The sequence below is a fragment of the Vicugna pacos genome, chromosome 3 (genome assembly GCF_048564905.1).
Source record: "Vicugna pacos chromosome 3, VicPac4, whole genome shotgun sequence".
NCBI lineage: Eukaryota > Metazoa > Chordata > Mammalia > Artiodactyla > Camelidae > Vicugna > Vicugna pacos.
In genome coordinates, this window is record NC_132989.1 from 53,568,614 (window position 1) to 53,586,401 (window position 17,788).

The 17,788-nt window shown below is 33.9% G+C and overlaps 1 protein-coding gene across 3 annotated transcripts in view; it reads left to right on the plus strand.

Annotated features, from left to right (window-relative positions):
• Positions 1–17,788, plus strand: part of CHD1 (chromodomain helicase DNA binding protein 1) — a 71,768-nt gene that overhangs the window by 1,587 nt on the left and 52,393 nt on the right. For all 3 annotated transcript variants that reach the window (XM_072958349.1, XM_072958350.1, XM_015246723.3), the window contains exon 2: positions 602–799. In XM_072958349.1, the coding sequence (XP_072814450.1) occupies positions 747–799 (53 nt within the window). In that variant the 5' untranslated portion in view covers positions 602–746. The remainder of the gene's footprint in view (positions 1–601; positions 800–17,788) is intronic.

Sequence of the window (17,788 nt, forward strand, 5' to 3'; positions counted from 1 at the left end):
ATTCTTAAAACCCCGCCATCGGCTTACCTGTGAAAGAACACATTTATTTTGACCTGTACTTTTTTCTCTCTCTTTTTTTTTTTTTTTGGCTAAGATTATATGCTATCCTTTTATTCTCCTGTTCTTGTGTGAGCGTTTTCAAAACTTTGCCTCACTCTAGTGTATGAAGTTTTTGGTAATAGGAGTTAGTGCTTGTTAAAGGTAACCTTTTTCCCCCTTCATTTGTTGACCAAGTATCTAATAAGTCTCCATGTTCTCTTCTCGGGATGTATGTATGTGTTTTATACTACCATTTGGCTTTAGTTATTTGTGCCTATAATGTGTGATATATATATACACACACAGTTGCTGTTAGTCTAAAAGTTTTATCACTCTACAAATATTTTAATTTTTTCTGTTAAAAATAAATAGTGGTATGCTAAATTCTATTAAGTAGTTAAGAATGTAGTTGGTGGAAGCCTAGGTATTGTGATAAAAAGCCCTCTACCCCTTCCTTAGCACCTCTAAGTTAATTAGCCTAGGTAAATTTGTGTAAGTTCTAAATGGACTTACCTTTATCTCTACAGGACATTTTCTTACTTTCTTAATATGTTTTCTTTAGGTGAGTCAGAAAGGGTTCCAGGAAACCTGTGAATGTTGAAGAAAATTCATCTGTGAATTTTTGATATTCAAAGAGGAGTCAGTATTTATATTCATCTTTTAAACTGGGAAGATTTATTTTTTGTTTTAAAACCTCGATATTTACAATGAATGGACATAGTGATGAAGAAAGTGTTAGAAACAGTAGTGGAGAATCAAGGTAAGCACTTTATTATCAAGTATTTATTACGAAAAAAATTGAAAACTGGTGTGAGTCTTCATAGTTTTTCTAACAGGTGGCAGAGTTTTGAGATTCAGATTCCCTCTTAGCTATCCAAACAGTAAAAAGTTTCTAATACATGAAGCTTTTTGAAAATACAGGTTTTTAATTATTTTTTCCCGTTGAGATACACAAAAATTTAAATGTAGAATATTTGGTTTAGTTAAATCTTTTTGAACGTTTGTATCGTTTGGGTTAATAATTGAAGCTAGAGAAAGTTAAAAAAAAATTTAAATTAATTTGATGTTAGTACACTCTCCAAATAAAGGCAATAAGAATTTCTTTACTCATTTTTTTCCTGGCATTTTATCTTCTAATGTAGTGGTGACTAGCCACATGTGGCTATTTTAATTTAAATTAAGTAAAATTACAAAATATTCAAAAGTCAGTTAGTCATATTAGACATATTTGAAGTGCTGAATAGTCACGTGTGGCTAGTGACAACTGTGACGGATTGCACAGAAAACATTTCTTTTACTGCAAAAAGTTCTTTTGGACACTGCTGATCTGACACTGCTGTTAAAATACTGCTGCAATCCTTTTTTCCCCTTACCTTCTTTTCAAATTCGAGTTTTAATTATATATAAATGAATTAAGAATTCTTACTTGCAAAGAAGATATGATTTATGGGAATAAACCATGTTAACGTGTAAGAAACCTCTTCAAATACGAAGACTTTAAATTCTTCTCTAGCCCCTAAATTTTAAGTTACTGGGCATATTAATAATACAGTGCATGTAGTTGTATATGGTTAACAAATGTAGAGATCAGGAATATGTACATTGGAGTCAGACTGCCTGATTACTTATCCTAGTTTTACTCCTTATTGGCTGAATTAGAGCGAATTTTTTAACCTCTAAAGCCTTGATTTTGGTACTTACAAAGTGGAGGTTACAGTATTACTTACCTTATTTAAAGTTGAGGATTAAGTGAGATGCTACATGTAAAGATTAAAATAGTTTATGATAAAATGAACAGTCTGTATTATAATTAGCATCATGTTTTATGTCACATATAATACTTTGTAACTGAAACATTAATACAGTGATGGAGAAATGTTAAGAATAAAGAACAGGAAAGTTTTGCCAGTTAGGAGGACTTAAAAATGTTGGATAGAAAATGAAACACGGGTATCTGTATTTGACCTGAGACTTGGAATTTTCTGGTTGTGCTTGGTATACTTTATCAGTTTCACAGTTTCTTTGATAACAAGAACATCATAGGAAAAAAGGAACAGTATGAAAAGCAGATTGATTTAGCTGAACAAGTATTGGTAACTCTAGGAATTACAAAACCTAAGTTGACTCTGTCTCTTCCATAACTAGTTCTCAGAATGATTTCTCAACTGTAAAGGAAGGAGAGTTGAATTAAGTGATTTTAAAGTTTCGTCTTAGCATTTAATTTACTAAGTGTATTAGGATTTCAGACAACAGAGTTTGACTGTAAGCATCAGAGTTGAGCTAAATTAGAAGACTTGAATCTCAGCTTTGAGTTAAATCTCTACAGGTAAATATTGACTATAGTAAGTACATAGATAGAAGAGTCATGTTGTCCACGTTCTCTTATTCATTAGTGACCAATGAAATGATTCATAGGTAGAAATATTTAGAGGAAATAACAGGAACCAAACTACCCACAAGATGTGAAATAAGACTCTTGAGGTTAAATCCTCTAATTGAGTATGTAGTGAGATCATGTGCTGTTATATTCTGACCCCTTACCTGTTCCAGTAATCTTTTATGTTGTTGCCACATCTACAGTGAAGGGGAGTAGTTAGTCAAATTTGATAGTATAGATGAAAAAAATTAATCCTGTGAAAACAGATTTAAAGGAATCTTTTACAACTCATGTTCATTTTAAATAATTGCAAAGTATATTCTCTGATTATTCTGAGTCATTGTTTCTGCTAAATAGGTTTTATGTACTTTTGAGAAGTGTGGCTGTCGAGTTATCTAGTTCTTGCAGTTGCCTTGGTGTTTATCAGAAGGAAGGAGGCCTGCTTCTATTTTCCTTTCATTTTCTTCCTTACTGCTGTTAAGCTATTCTTTTCCTTTCTTCCAATGTTATTACTGACCCTTGGCGTACACCTGCCAAAAGCTTTCATCAACAAGGCAGTATAGAGAAGGAAGAGTGAGGAGGTCAACTTTATAGATACAGGGATTTTCTTGCAAAAAACAAAAAGTTACTGTAACTGTGTATATGAATATAGAGTAATGAGGGGAAAATATGCTCTTTTAAAATTGGTATTTGTAAATCAGATATAAATTGGAATTTTTAAGGTAAAATTTGATTGTTATTGATTAGAATTTTTAGATGTATTTTTGCTTCAGATTTTCTTTTCTTTCTGGAAGTTTGTGAAATGAAAAAGAATTAAGCAAGAAGTCATTTGACATTTTTAGTTGATATAATTAGCTGTCTACTTAAAAATTTTTTTTTAATGTGAAAACATTTCTATAACCATGGACTGAAAGGGAGCAGAATACATAGGAAAATGTCTCTGGCTATGCTCTAACTGACAATTTTGAAACGTATTTACTAAGAAATGTGGGTCAGGATGCACCTGTACATAAGTTTCAGCTCAGCACAAAGTTTATTATATAACTGAAGTTAAGCTTTCTAAAGATACTATCAGAAGATTTCAAAGCATCAGTTCCCAGCTGTGTGATTTCTGTTGTTATTTGTAATGAAGTTTTTCAGATCCTGATTAGATATTTTTCATTTTAAAGTTCTCTTGAATGATTTGTCCAGGAATAGATTTATGGATAAAGACCGGAAATACATGGTTACATTTTGCTAATTTTTGGATGAATGATAAATGCTTAATACTCAGAAGAATTTTGCTTGCTGTAGATTAAGTTTTCAATAATGTAAATTTGAAAATTTAATCACTTTAGTCTGTGTATTATGCTCTTGAAAAAGTCTTACCAAGTGAGGGAAATTGTTGATGTGCTATAATGGTCTTAACTATTTAGAATTGATCTAGAGCTGGCAGTTGAACTTTGTTGACCTGATTCTAAAAAGAATTATTTTTCTTGATTCATTATAGTTTTTTATAGCATTAACAATGCTTGATTTAACATATTTATAAATATGTTCTTAATATGTGTGTAAATTTTATCTTTACTTAGAGGACCTCTGTTGCAATTAAATTTCTTTGGCTTATTGAAAATATTTTAATTGTTTTAATGCTTCAGGAATCTTTGGATCTCACCCTGTAGTGTTTGGGTAGGCAGTGAGTAGGAATTATGACCAATGGAAATGTTCTAAATGAAAACCTCATTTATTTAGAGTCTCTAAAAGCTTTTTTAAAGGCTTTAAGAAAGAAGCCCAATAGTCTAAATGGACTGTTAAGGAACACCAACTCCAAGTTTATTTGAACACAGGGCCACGTTTTTCACCATATATGTGTTAATGTCCTGTTTACAACTATGGTGTACCATTTTTGGAAACATTGCTTTCATGTATATACACACCAGAAATATTTCTTTCCATCAACATCAGTTTCTTTTAATAAATAAATCTGAACTATTTCTAAAGGCAATACCAGTTAAAATGGTGTTTCCTGATCTTACTTTGAAGTTTTCTCAAGAGTTTTTTTTTTTAAAGGGTCAGTTTATTCTTAAATTTCCAAAATTTCTGCTAGGAGCATTTTAAGGAGGACAGGAAAATGTGATATCACAAAGCCAAAATGGCTAGAAATCATTTAGTTAAGGAAACTGGTTTTTTAAATTTCCTGTGATGTCATTAATTGCAGGAAAGTATGACTCTTCTATGTCTCATTTTTTGTTGAACCCTATTTCTCGATGCTTTCATTATCTTTTCCTATTTTTTCTTTCATGAAATATCTTGTACATGCTACTGAATGTAAGATCCTTTCTTATGCTTTGAGAACTCAAACTGTTAAGCAGGAACTTTGGTAATAGGTTGCTCTATCCAAACAATTCACTGAATTAAGATTTTCACAGAACTTCCTAGGATTGTGGCTAATCTAGATTACTGTAATACACTTAGACTAATTTTTAACTGGTAAGGATAAGAGAATCAAATGTGACTTGACTTTTGAAGACATTACTTTTATTTACATAGACATGAGATAATGTGGGGACAATGTGCAGTCGCCCCTTTTTTATATTGCTTAGGTCATTGCTTATTTAAGATCTTGATGACTTGTGCATTATAGCTGGTACAGTTCTATGTTTAAAAATATGAGTATTTGTGGTGAAGACATATAGAATTGATGGAGAAAACTTTTTTTTGCATTTTTTATTAAATAATTTAAAAATACTACAGAAATAGAAAAGTTACAGCTCCAGGTGTGGTCCTTGGGCCAGAAACATTGGCATCACCTGGGAGTTGTTCAGAATGTCCAACCTTGGACCTCACCCCAGACCTATTTAATCAGAATCTTCATTTTAACAAAGATTCTCAAGTGATTTGTATTCATACTAAATTTATATGCATTTATATGAAGCTGTTTGACTGGAGTCATTCACCAGTTTGCCACTTTTTTTTTCATTATTGATGTTGTTACTATGACACATGTTTTTTATTTTCTGGGAACCCCCGGAGAACTTTGTCATAGGCCATGCCATGCCAGCAAGATGCTGGATAGATTTCATTTCTCTAGAAACAGTAATAATGACAACCAATAAATATGGAGCTCTTATTCTAAGCCATGGTGTGCATAGTGCATGGTGTATTTATGAATTTATCATAGCTTATCCTTATGAAATTCCTGTGATGTGTGAAGTACTATGATTCCCACTCTCCAGAAGGGGAAACCAAGTTTATACTCCTTTTAAAAGCCTAAACTCCAGGCTTTACTTGGATTTTATTGGTTTTTCCATTAATGCCCTCATTCCTTTCCAGGATTCAATCCAGGGTACCATATTGCATTTAGTTGTTAGCTGTCCCCAGTGTCTTCTTGTCTGTGAAAGTTTAAGTCTTTCCTTAATTTCCTTAACAGTCTTGAGACGTACTGGCCAAGTATCCTGTAGAATGCCCCCCAATTTGGATTTGTCTACTTTTTTTGTTAGGATAAACTAGAGTTATTAGTTACCAATTATTAGGAAGAATATCACAGAGATGAAGTGCTCTATTGATCACATCATGTAGGGAGCATAATATCCACTTGACATTACTGATGATATTAACCTTTATCTCTTGGCCAAGAGAGTATTTACCATGTTTCTCCACTGCAAAGTTACTGTTTTTCCCTTTCCACACTGTTTTCTTTGGAAGCAAGTCACTATGTCTAGCCCACTCTCACGGGATGTGGTAAGTGGTGAGGTGGGTGAGAATTAAGTTCTGTCTCCTGCTGGCAGGGAGTATTTACATAATATTAAGTGGAATTCTTCTGCAAAGATGTGATTTCTTCTTCATTAATTCGGTCATTCATTTATATAAGCATGGACCTATGTGTATTTTATACTTTGGGTTATAATCCAACAGGTTAATTTTGTTGCTCAGATTGGTTTAGCCTTGCCTATTAGGAACTCTCTTTCAAGTTGGCTTCCATATTCTTTAACGCACTCCCATTCTTCTACCCTAAAATCAACTATTTCTCCAAAGATCCCTGGTTACTTTTATTGGAGAAAAGAGTATGAGAAGCTAAGATTTTGGTGCTGAGTTGCTACTCAGGTGTTACTGCTTCTAGGTCCTCTCAGTACACAGAACATACAGAGCTAGTTTATGCCTATATATATGTATGCACACACACACATACATATATCTATAGTTGTTAGTAATTTCTATATCTGTCCATCTGTATACATGTTAAGGTAACAGGAGTTTGTACTGTTGTCTCCAACTCTAATCCTATTCAGAATTAGATCCTAACTACAGAATTCATCCCTAACCTTCCTCTCCAATAGAGACAAACCTGACTCCCACCATCTACCATCTACCATCTACCATCTACCATCTACCATCTACCATGCATGCACTTCAACCTCAGTGTGTAAGTGAAGCAGTTTTGGAATTTTTAGGCCATACTTCCAGAAGAAACAAATTTACCAATTATAGTGTTTATGTACAGTAGTTCCTATTGTATTTAGCCTTATAGTTTCTAGTCAAAACCTTGTTTTCCAAAGTTACTCAAGTTAACTTTCCTCCTCTCCATCCCCCTTCATTGTGGTTATGTCATTAATTTGTAACAAAGTTAGATGAATGTCACAGTTTACATTCCATCCGGGGATCCTCAGCCACATGAGTTGATGTTTTAGACTTGCTTATGTTATATTTACTTTGGTACACAGTTTTATGGGTTTTGATAAATGCATAGATTCATTTATCCTCTACCCCAGTACTGTAAAGAATGAAAAGTTTCATCCTAAAAGTTCCCCTTTGTGTCCCAGATCTACTGAATCAAAATTTTCGCTTTAACAAGATTCCCAGATGTGTAGGCATGTTAAATTTACATGCATGTATGTGAAGCTATTCACCTGGAGTCATTCAGTATCTTGCCATGTTTTAAAATTATAGATTAAGTTGAAGAAGGATTATTTTGACCTAAAGGTGATAATGGAATAGCCAGGTTTAAATACGCAATCAAGGAAGTGAGTATATTCAAACTCACGGGGTTGCATAGAAAATGGAACTGGGCAAATTACTACAGTGAGGTAATGGGCTATATAGGAAGTTTTCATGGAACTCTCTAACTCTTTAACTAAAGTTAACTTTTAACTTTAACAATGATGAGAAATGATGTGATTTGGGAAGAAATGAAAAACAAATGGTATATCTTCAGAAGCATGATGGAGAGGAAGGATTTTACAATAAATAAATATAGAAGTGAAATAAATAAGTACAAGTTCCCTCATACAGAGAATGTGTTTGACATCTTTAGCTTTGCAGTTCTTTACCCTGAGGTTTATTCAGTGTTGCACTGAAGTTTTTGAATGGTTTAGTCCCAGGTGGAGGAAGGAGAAAGAGGAGCTGAATAAACACTACATGTATTGAGAGATACCCATTGGGTTGGGGGTGTGTATTACCCATGTGAATGGATTGGTCAGAACCACTGGTTTGAGAGCGGGGCTCTAGAAATCTTTTGTACTAGAATCAAGTTCTGGTAAATGAATGTCTGGGAAAATTGCTTTTTATAATTAGGAGTATATTATCTGTCACTGTGACATGAGGTGACTGCTTAGAAGTCAGCTTTAAACAAATGCTCACCTGAAGTTGAAAATTTCTTTTATCTATTGAGATCTAAGTTATTGAGATTAACATACAGAGACATGAAAAGTTCTGATTAAACAGTACTGGCTTCTGGGATCCACTGTCTACAATATCTATCAGAGCTGAGGTATAAGGCACAAAAATTGTGGGAAACTCTTACAGAAAACCGTTCCCCTTAACTGTTCACATCTCTCCTGTTACTGCTTTCAGAAATACAGTTCCCTGTCATCTTCAGATACTTAATTTAGATGGTTGGGCAACTACTAAGTAGTGGATACCATCAGATGCTAAACTCTGAGATTCTTTAAAGCATATAATCAAGAAAGAGAAAGAGACTAAGTGTTAAATATTTGTAGTATCAGATAGGTATCATAAATACAAAGAGAGAACAGTCTGCAGCAAGCAGTTCAAAAGTAGGAGACAGAAGTTTGATCATAAGGCAAATGGTTAATCTCTACATCAAGCCCAGTATCAAAATAAAGTTTTGTGGGGTTTTTTGGTTTGTTTTCGAGAGAGCGTTTAAAACCCTGGTAGGCTTAAATTTTATGCATGTTAAAAGTCCTGGTAATGTGGCTTTTATGGTGGTGAGGTGTTTTGACAGGCTTAGGAAAAGCAAAGAGTAATTTTTACACCCAGGAAAAATGATGTTAGAAGGCAATAAATACTGTGCTAAAGAGTTTTTATGTAAAGAATTGGGACCATTGGAGAAGAGTAGAATTGGTCTTAATTTCCTCCAAGAAGGCTATTCTTGTTTTTATGCTGGAAGTAGATTATAATATGATTATTGCCATCTGATACAACTACTGCAGTATTCCCAGTTCTGAATTACAAAATCCTGAATTACTACATTAATAAAAAGAAATTGGACTTGAAATTTTATAAGAATTATAATTAGCTGTACATGAGTCCTGAAAATGTAAATAATCTTACATATTCCAGTTTTAGCATGTATTTTTGTTCCAAAGGATTGATGTAGTGTGCAGTAGCTCATCTCAGTTATACTGTTCTTACATTGATCATTTCACTTTTTTTAACTAAATGACTCAAAGTATTGGAGGTTGTTCTTATGTGTAGCACACTCCATGGCTATATGCAGAGTGATGAAATACCAAATTACAAATAACTTTGTTAGAAAGTAAAGCATTTATTGCTGGGAACTTTGTTTTCTTGTGACAGTATTCATTGAAGTAATTTAAAAACATAAATATTTTTAAAACCTTTTTTTAAAAGGAAAATCAAATATTAATTTCTTTAAAATTGAACTCTTAAATGTAAATGTTTATTTTATTGTTTGTGCTAATTTAAAAATCACGGATAATTTCAAGCATACGCAGAAGTAGTAGTACAGTGAACCCTCATATATACATCATCTAGTGTCAGTATATTTCATCTCATGGCCAATCTGGTTTATTCTGTAAATCCTACTTACTACTCCTTCCCTCAGTTATTTTGAAGATTGTTTTGAAACATATAATTTGTACATGTGTTAGACTTCTACATGGTAGGTAGTACTAATGGGGAAAAATAAATGTTATTAAGTTTGCCTACTTATTATAAATGATAGAATTAGAGGTTTTAATCATATCATTAATACTGTAATAAATTTCTTTATATATTTTTTATTGAAGTATAGTTAGTTTACAATGTGTCAATTTCTGATGTACAGCATAATGCTTCAGTCATACATGAATAAACATATATTTGTTTTTATATTCTTTTTCACCGTAAGTTACTACAAGATATTGAAGATAGTTCCCTGTGTTACACAGTATAAACTTGTTTTTTATCTATTTTATATATATTGGTTAGTATCTGCAAATCTCAAACTCCCAATTTATCCCTTCCCACTCAATAACAGATTTCTTATGTATTTTATAAAACTTATTTAGTGACTCTCCATATGGACATAGTCCTTATTTCTCATCTGATTCCCTGAATGCTTACTAGAGGAACTTTTGAGTTTACTGTCTTTCTTTCAGATTCAACATGACTAAAGATTCAGCTGTCTTTGAAATTAGTCATGGTAAATGTTACCTTTCCTGTATCTGTTTCTAGCAGTTATATTCTCATTTATTCAGTTAGAGACTTTAAGATGATAGAATAATACTGTACTTTAAGGAGAGTTTACTTTATAAGTGGAATTTTGTCTTTGATTGATAATTTAGAATGCTAAAAGAGCTGTTTTGTTTGCTATTCAGTACCTAATAATGACACTAACTGGTTTTTGAAACCATACAGTTGGATACTTCGCAGATTTTCTGAAACCTTTGATAGTTATTTTATGGCTTGTAGTAAATGATAAGGCGGATAACAAATTCTAATACAATGTAATTTTATAGAATTTAAAGGTGGGCTGATCTTAGTCATGATCTAGCTGAACCCTTCTCATTTTCTAAGTAATTTGCTCTAGGCTAATATATTTTAGTGAAATCAATACCTTAGAGTCATAATGGATTTTTTTTTAATGAAAGAGAATAAATATAAATTGGAATAGAAAATAGTGTTCCATTTTAGAGTATTTCATCAGGTTTTTGTTATGTTTACCTGTGTATATGTGTATTGCATCATGATATGAAATGTATTTATATAACTCAAGGTTCAAAAAGTTTAAAAGCCATTGCCTTTGGCCACTAATTTTTTAAATTGTAAGTATTCAATACCTACGAATTTCTATATTGTTTCTCTAGGCCTGTTGAAGTGATAATGGTCTATAAAAATAAAATAAAGTCCCCAATTTAATGAATTCCAGGATGTGTTTAGAAGAGAGATACATGTATAAACATAATTGTAATATTGCGAAGGAATTATTAGTAACATGTGAACAAAATTCTGTGAACACGTGGGCTAGAACAATGACCTGTCCCTGGAGAAATTGGAGAGCGTAACATGAAGGATATGATGTTTTGGGGTAATTTTAGAGTGAGAAATTTTATAAGTTGCTTCAGAGAGGTGTTCTCCAGAGAGAAAAGTGTGAGGAATACTACCGATAACTAGCTCTAAAATCACTCCCTCCATGAAACCTTGCCCCCTAATTTCAATTGCCCCATCTCTAGTTCCTCAATCAGGAATTGATCAATCCTTATACCTTTAATTCTCGTAAGCTATACTTTTCCCATGGCATTTTGTTTGTACTAACTCTTGCTCAGTACGTCTTAGTTGAAGAGATAATCAAATGAATTCAAATTACACATGTACAAAACTTATTTCAAAAATGTTTATTGCACAAACCTTATTACAGCATATTAGAGAACCACTTAACATGCTATATATATTAGAGTCCTCAAAACACAGGGTCTCAAAAGTAGTTATTTCTTTTTCATTGTTAGGTAAGTGAGTGCTTCCCCTTGAGGTTATCCAGGTACTCTGGCTAGTGGGAGCAGCTTGGTTGTCCTTAACATGTGGCTTCTATTGCTCCAGTGCTTGGCATTTTCAGCCATCAGGAAGATGGGAATTGGGGGGATTTAAGGCAAACCAGTTCATGTTTAAAGCTGAGATGTAGAAATTTCACATCACTTCTAGCCATATTCCATTGGCCAAAACATGTTCACATACATGGCCACCCCGGCTGAAAAGAGATACTGGGAAGTCTATAATCTGTATCTGGGTGGGCATGTGCTATTTAAAACTGGAGTGCCAGTTATGTTATACCAAAGAGCAGATAGGAAGTAGATACTGGGTGAGTGAGGAGGGGCAAGTAGACAACATTCATAGGGCACAAACATTAAAGGAGTATTACTAAAGCAGACTTTGAAGTAATGATTCTGATTTTGAGCTCAGGAAAGAAAGTCAAAATTTTTTTTATTCTAATAGCTTCTAGTATATATTAGACAATATGCTTTATACCTTTTTTTTAATATTCACAGTAATCCTTAAGTATGTTTATTATTTCTATGTGATAGAAACCTGACACTTACCTAATAAGTGTACATATATAAGTATAACGAGAAGAAAGGGTTGGAGGCTAGAAGAAAATAAGTCAGGGTTGACCCTCAGAACATCAAGTTAGTCCTGAGTTTTCCCACAAGTGTCTGTCAAAAAATTCTTTCAAAAACTCCCTCAAAGAAGTCCTTTTTAATGGCATTGACAATTAAGCAGTAGTTAAGGAAGGGATCAAGAAATAAAATGAGAACTTAGTGTAGTGTGCTTGTTCTTTAGAGTAGTAAATACAGTTCTTTGATTGTGTATTTATTACTGTATTTGTCAGGCACACAATCCTCTACTGTAATATATCAGTGGAAAATTAGTTTACCATCTATCAGAGTATCCTATAATATTTCTTCTTCTCCCTAGAGGCTAAATTCATCTAAATTCTACCAGTTAAAAAAAAAATAGGAAAGAAAAAGGAGGGAAATAGGATATATTAGAAAGTAAATCCTTATATACTAAGAATAAAAGTAAATAAATGAATAAATTATATAATAGAGTTAGGATGAAATCATTGGTCTAAGCCTTTGATACAGGTAGTCTAATTACATATGGTGTTTAAATACAGTCTTTTCTTTTTTCTTGTATGTTAGTCCTTTTGTTCTGAGATGTTTTCTTCATTCCTCCTCAGTACTTCTATACCCACTTCAGTATGACTTTCTCTTGTTTTATTTTTTAACATTTTTTAATTGAATTATAGTCAGTATGACTTTGTTTTGACTTTAATCTGTTTCAGGATTTATTAGGGCCAGTTTCTTCTATTGGGATCTGGTCGGTGGTAAGGAAAGCAGCTGCTCATTGCTACTTTCTTAGAAGGTCATTCAATATTTTACTCATTCTTCCTCTATATCCCATTGCAGACTAGTTTCCAATTCCTGAGATAAAAAGCATATTTTTCCTCATAATCTATAAGAATCTTTGTTTATTCATTTGAGAATACATCATTCTCAAGTACCCATTATGTTTATTAGTGTTTTTTTTAGTTCAGAGGACTGATTTGAGTGGAGAGTTAAGTATAAAGAAAGGTATTGCTATTCTGTCATAATGCTGTGCTGAGTGAACAAAGACTTTCACTCCAAAGCACTTTCTACCCATAAACACATCTGTTCTTAGAAACAATGGTCAGTACATATACTGTAAACTAAGGAAAAAATGTGCAATAATTGCATTTATGTATTTACATGCAATATAATGTATATGTGCAATCAAACTGTAATAGATCTACCTAATAAACCTGAAAAAGAAAAAAAAAGCAAGTTAAAAATAAAATGATTTGAGATTAAAAAAAAAGAAAGAAAATGCTAAATAATACAGAGCAAAGGGAAAAAATGTAGGTGCACAGCTGAACTTTAGAGGAAACTTTCATGTGCCAGGAACAGAAGGGAACTTAAAGAGCAGTAAGGAGCACCTAGTAAGCTCTGAGCAAACATGGCAACACAGAGGGGATTTGAAAGGATACAGGCCCTCTAGACAGGAGGCTGAGGTTGATGTTGGAACTAATTTGACTACAGAATTAAGTTTCCTTAAAGCTGGGACCCTGGAAGGGTTGTCTCCTCTGAAAATGGTCTATAAAAACTCCTTGTATGTGCCTTCAAGGATTTTTTTTGTTGTTGTGAAGATAAAATGGAATTTAGTATCAAAGTATTTTGAAAGCTATGGAGATATTAAAACATTTGTCTTAATTAGAGTATAAATAAGAAAAAGTACGATAAGGGCCAAACAGCTAAAATAAATGAATGAAACTGTCCAGGTATAAGACATCTGTTTAGGGGAGGTGACTAGTGAATTGGAGAGCATATACATCATCGAAAGGAACCAGTGCTACTAAGAGTAGACAGTTGTGACTCCATGGGAAGTGGGTCTAGTGTTTTCAGATCCTCTTCAAAGAAAAACTTCTTAAAATTATTTTTCCCAAAGCAATTTTCCATTAGATGATTTGGAGGATGAAAAAACCCAAATGAAGAAAACTAGAGTCAGAGAAACCAGGAGTAAGAATAAGAAAATTCCTGTGAAAGACTTTGGCTTATGTTTTTAAATGAAAGGTAATGAGGAGGTACTATTCACAAATATATTTTCAGAGTATATCTATAGGTAGGTGGGATGAGGATTAACACATTTTCCAGGTACAGAGAGCTGCTTTATATCAAGGCTGTGAGGTGAGGAAGCATGGCAAATTTAAGGGCTGAAGGAAGTCAAGTGAGACTAGGGTACAGAATACAGATAAGAAAGTAGTTTTAAGATAAATCAGAGAGGTAGGCAGAAAGCAGAGTTTAGTCGTTTTATGCTAAGATCAGAGGTAAGCCGTTAAACCCCACAAGGTGCTGGCTTCACCATGTGATATGGGACGGGGCCCAGGCATATGTAATTGAAAAATTGGAGCGGAATGATCATCTTGACGTTGGTTAGAGTTTGAGAAGCATTTCTCTAAGCTGATCCCTAGATACAGAATTGTAGCATTTTAGTTACGTGGAACTCATAAGGAAGTAGTAAACCACTGATGACAGCTGCACTAAAGCTCCTAAAAACTTAACTTGGAAAAAAAACAATTTAAAAATGGATTTAATGTCTTTCTTACTGAGCAGAATATTAATTTTTTGTGGTCATTCAAGTTATTAAGAACATTGACTTATCATAACCTTGGGAATATTAGAAAAGCATATTGGCTTTTATACTAAAAGAACCTACGCAAATGTGAATTTTAAGCGCTCTTCCTACTGTCAGACAGCTGGAAATTTTCAAGGCAAATCTGAAAGGACCAAAAAAGGGAGCATCTCCTAGCTGAATCAGCCCTTATTGAATAGCCTTCTGGGAAGTACAACCCAACATTTTGTCAGAACTTTAATAGCCACACATAGCTACAGGGAGTTTGTGCTGTGCACTTTTTTATATAGGGTGGACTGTAACACTGGGATTTCTGTTACTAAGGAGAACAAGGTGACATTCTGAGTTCAGAGACTGGCAGTTTCTAAGGCGGCTGTTCTATTACAGTTGGTCTTTGATTTCCCTTCCTTAGTATTTTTACCTTTTTATGTTTCTTTCTTTCTTTTTTTTTATTAAGACCTGTATTAACAGGTGCTTGTAGTTTGTTGACTTTCTTTTTTTGAAAAAATCAAGCTGTAAACTTTTATTACAAATTAAAAATGAGGTTCTTAAAAATCTCAACTCGACCAGATATGAACCAATTTAAAAACCTTTAAAGGTGTATTGAGAAAAACCAGGCTTTTTTTTTTTTTTAAACATGTTTGTTGTTACCAAAAAGAGACATCTTTAGGTAAAAATAATAAAAACCCCATGCTGCATAGATAATGCAGATAGTTCTAGTTATCTGGTCAACAGGCAAAAAGCAAGCACTTAAGGTCTTCAGCTTCAATCTTTTGTTCATTTCTTATTGCTGGAATTTCATATTCATTTCTTCTTGTTGGATGACTAAACCGGATGATGGTAGAGATGGTAGGCCGGCATTTACTCAGCCCCACCCTGCTCAGCCTCAGGAGTGGACGAATTCTCAGCTGGTGGATCAGCTGCTTTTGTCTCTTTGCCATCTTGTAGCTTAGGGTTTTCTGGGCATCTGCGTCGGTAATTGAAGTTGCGGCGGTACCGACGTTGAGGTGGCTGCTGACCCTGGGTCTCATCTCCTTGATTTTCCTTATCTTCTTCATTGCCATCCTCTCTGGGCTGTCTTTGGCGAGGAGGGCCCCCTCGGAATCGTGATCTATAACCCCGATACATGTTCTGCCTCACTGGTCTACCTTGTTCTCCTGCACCCTGGTTGTCAGCACCCTCCATCACTTCTCCCTGCACAGTTGGTGTCAGCAGCGCCGAGGGCAGGGGCGGTGGGGGGCTGCTGGGTCTCAGCCTCACTGCTCATGGTTGCGGTGATGGTGACTGGGGCTGGCTGCGGCTCCTACCGGGGTGTGATGGTAACTAGGCCTGCGGCGGCGGTGGGTCTGCTCTCCGCTCCCGCTACCGATCGAACTCCTTTCTGTATTTCTTAAGGCAAAGCTTTATGTAGTTCTTACTTATTTAGTTTGGCCATTTTATTGACTGATTTTAGGTATTTTATTTTTCATACCACTGAATGTTTACTTACTTGCTTGTTTCATATGCATTTGACTTCAGCAGCTTTAAAATTTTCTACTTTTTGTACGTTTTACTACCTGCATATGAGATTTCACTATTTTAAATATTTGTGACAAAAGCTGTGGTATTGGAAAAATTTCATTTGTTTATTAAAATTTTAATTTTGAAGTGATTTGAAATTACAGAAAAGTTGCAGGAATAGTACCAGTAACTTTGCCCAGATGTACTAATTTTTACCTTTTTGCCACATTTCCTTTTTATTCTCTATATGTATATATACGCACATGATATGTGTAGTACGTATTTATTTTTCCTGAATTATTGAGAGTAAATTGCAAAAATCATGCCCCCTTTTGTGTATTTGTATTTGTGTAATACTTAAGTTTATATTTTCTAAGAACAAAGGAATTCCCTTACATAAGCCCTGTATAGTTACTAAGTTCAGGAAATTTTACATTAATATAATACTTTAATCTTTAGTCTATTCCGGTTTGGTCAGTCATCCCAGTCATCTTTCAGTACAGGGTTCAGTTTAAAATTAAATACTGGATTTGGTTGTCATGTCTCTTTAATCTTCTTTAATCTGAAACATTTCCTCTTTCTTTGTCTTTCATGACAAGCATTTTAAAGGCCATAGGCTAGTTATTTTATTGAATATATTTTTTTAATATACTTTTTTTGTTTCTTTTCTTTCGGGGGGGCAGTATTTTTGTTTATTTTTTGGCAGGGAAGGGTAGTTAGGTTTATTCATTTATTTTCTAATGGAGGTACTGGGGATTGAACCCAGGACCTTGTGCATGCTAGGCAGGCCCTCTACCACTGAGCCATCCCCTCCCTAAATATATTTCTTAATTTAGGTTTGTCTTTTTTTTTTTATGATTTGATCCAATTTATGCATCCCCTGCACTCTGCATCCCCTAGCTGGAAGACTGTGTGAGTGATGATAATGCCTTTCACAAAGGTATCAAATTGAGAGGCTCATAATGTCTGTCTGTCCCTATTGGTGTTACTAGTTTTGGCTGCCAGGATAGGGTGATTGTTTTTTCTACTGCAGTTTCTAATTTACCTATTTCAGCTAATAAGCAATTCATGAGAAGATGCTTTGAGACTACACAGATAATCTTACTCACCGAAATGTCCCACTTGATTTAGCATCTTATGGTGATTTTTATTTGAACCAATATTTTCTATGATGATTGCAAAATGGTAATTTTCTAACACTACCACCCTGTTCACAATTACTGGTTGACATTCAGAATTCTATCAGAGCCCTCCTATGAAATCTGTCTGTCTTTCCTACCTGCCTTCCTATCATCAGCATGGACTTGAGGATTCCTGTTTTATTTACTGGGTAATAATCTCTTATTGTCTGTTTTGATACTCAAATCAGATTTGGCCAATGGAAGCCCATTCAAGTTGACTTTTATATAAAGTTTTGTTTTTCTTCGTTTTTTGTTTTTTAAGTATTTTGTTCTTTGGCACAGCAAGCTTGTTTAGGTTCATCTTGCACCTTCCTTGACCCAGCTTCGAATTTGCCATTTCTTTTTCTTTTCTTTTTTTTAATGTATATATATTTTATCGAAGTATAGTCTACAATATGTCAATTTCTATGTGTGCAGCATAATGCTTGTCATACATGAACATACATATATTCGTTTTCATATTCTTTTTCACCATAAGTTACTTCAAGATACTGAATATAGTTCCCTGTGCTATGCTGTATATAATCTGCCATTTCTCAAGGGACTC